The sequence below is a fragment of the Seriola lalandi genome, unplaced genomic scaffold, assembly GCF_002814215.2.
Source record: "Seriola lalandi dorsalis isolate HSWRI2012SDOR001 ecotype SW California unplaced genomic scaffold, Sedor1 jcf7180002053653, whole genome shotgun sequence".
Taxonomy (NCBI): Eukaryota; Metazoa; Chordata; class Actinopteri; order Carangiformes; family Carangidae; genus Seriola; species Seriola lalandi.
The window spans coordinates 1-526 of record NW_019524206.1 but is presented as its reverse complement, the minus strand read 5'-3'; the positions used below and the strand labels follow the sequence as shown (position 1 = coordinate 526).

General features: G+C 43.7%; 1 protein-coding gene across 1 annotated transcript in view; it reads left to right on the top strand.

The window, feature by feature from the left end:
* LOC147819414 (uncharacterized) overlaps positions 1–510 on the top strand; it is a 2,492-nt gene extending 1,982 nt beyond the window's left edge. The window contains exon 3 of the mRNA XM_087172708.1: positions 162–510. Coding sequence (XP_087028834.1) covers positions 162–398 — 237 coding nt within the window. The 3' untranslated portion in view covers positions 399–510. The remainder of the gene's footprint in view (positions 1–161) is intronic.
* The last annotated feature ends 16 nt before the right edge of the window (positions 511–526 follow it).

The following is a 526-nucleotide window of genomic DNA, read 5'->3' as shown; positions in this document are numbered from 1 at the left end:
GAAGGAAGGGGACTCATTAATCCTTCCTGTTTATTATGAACTGTTATTATTATTATTATTATTATTATTATTACCAATGAGCTACTGGACCCATGAATTTCCCTAAGGGATGAATAAACACAGTTATATAACGGGCAGTTCTGGACCTTTTCATTCTTCAGGTGCTGAAATTTGATGATGACCAACTGAGAAGGAACCTGAAGATCTGTGGTCCAGGAGAGCCAGTAATCACAAAAAGCTTTAACAGTTTCGAAAACCCCAAAGATCTCGTTGAAGAGTTGTGGCCCGACTATCCTGAACCGCCGGAGACGGAGCGCTCGGTCCAGGAGGCAGCAGCAGGTATTAACCCTGACGTCACTCAGTCAGCTGTTGCTTCATCACACTGTGTCCTAAAGTGAACCGTGTTCCTGGTTCTCTAGGTATTCATGTAGAGTTCTGACCTTCTGGTCCTGGTCTGATCCTGGATCTGTTGTAACTGATTAGTGAGTGTTTTGTTTGGAGCAGATCGATGAGCAGCAGGTGTAAA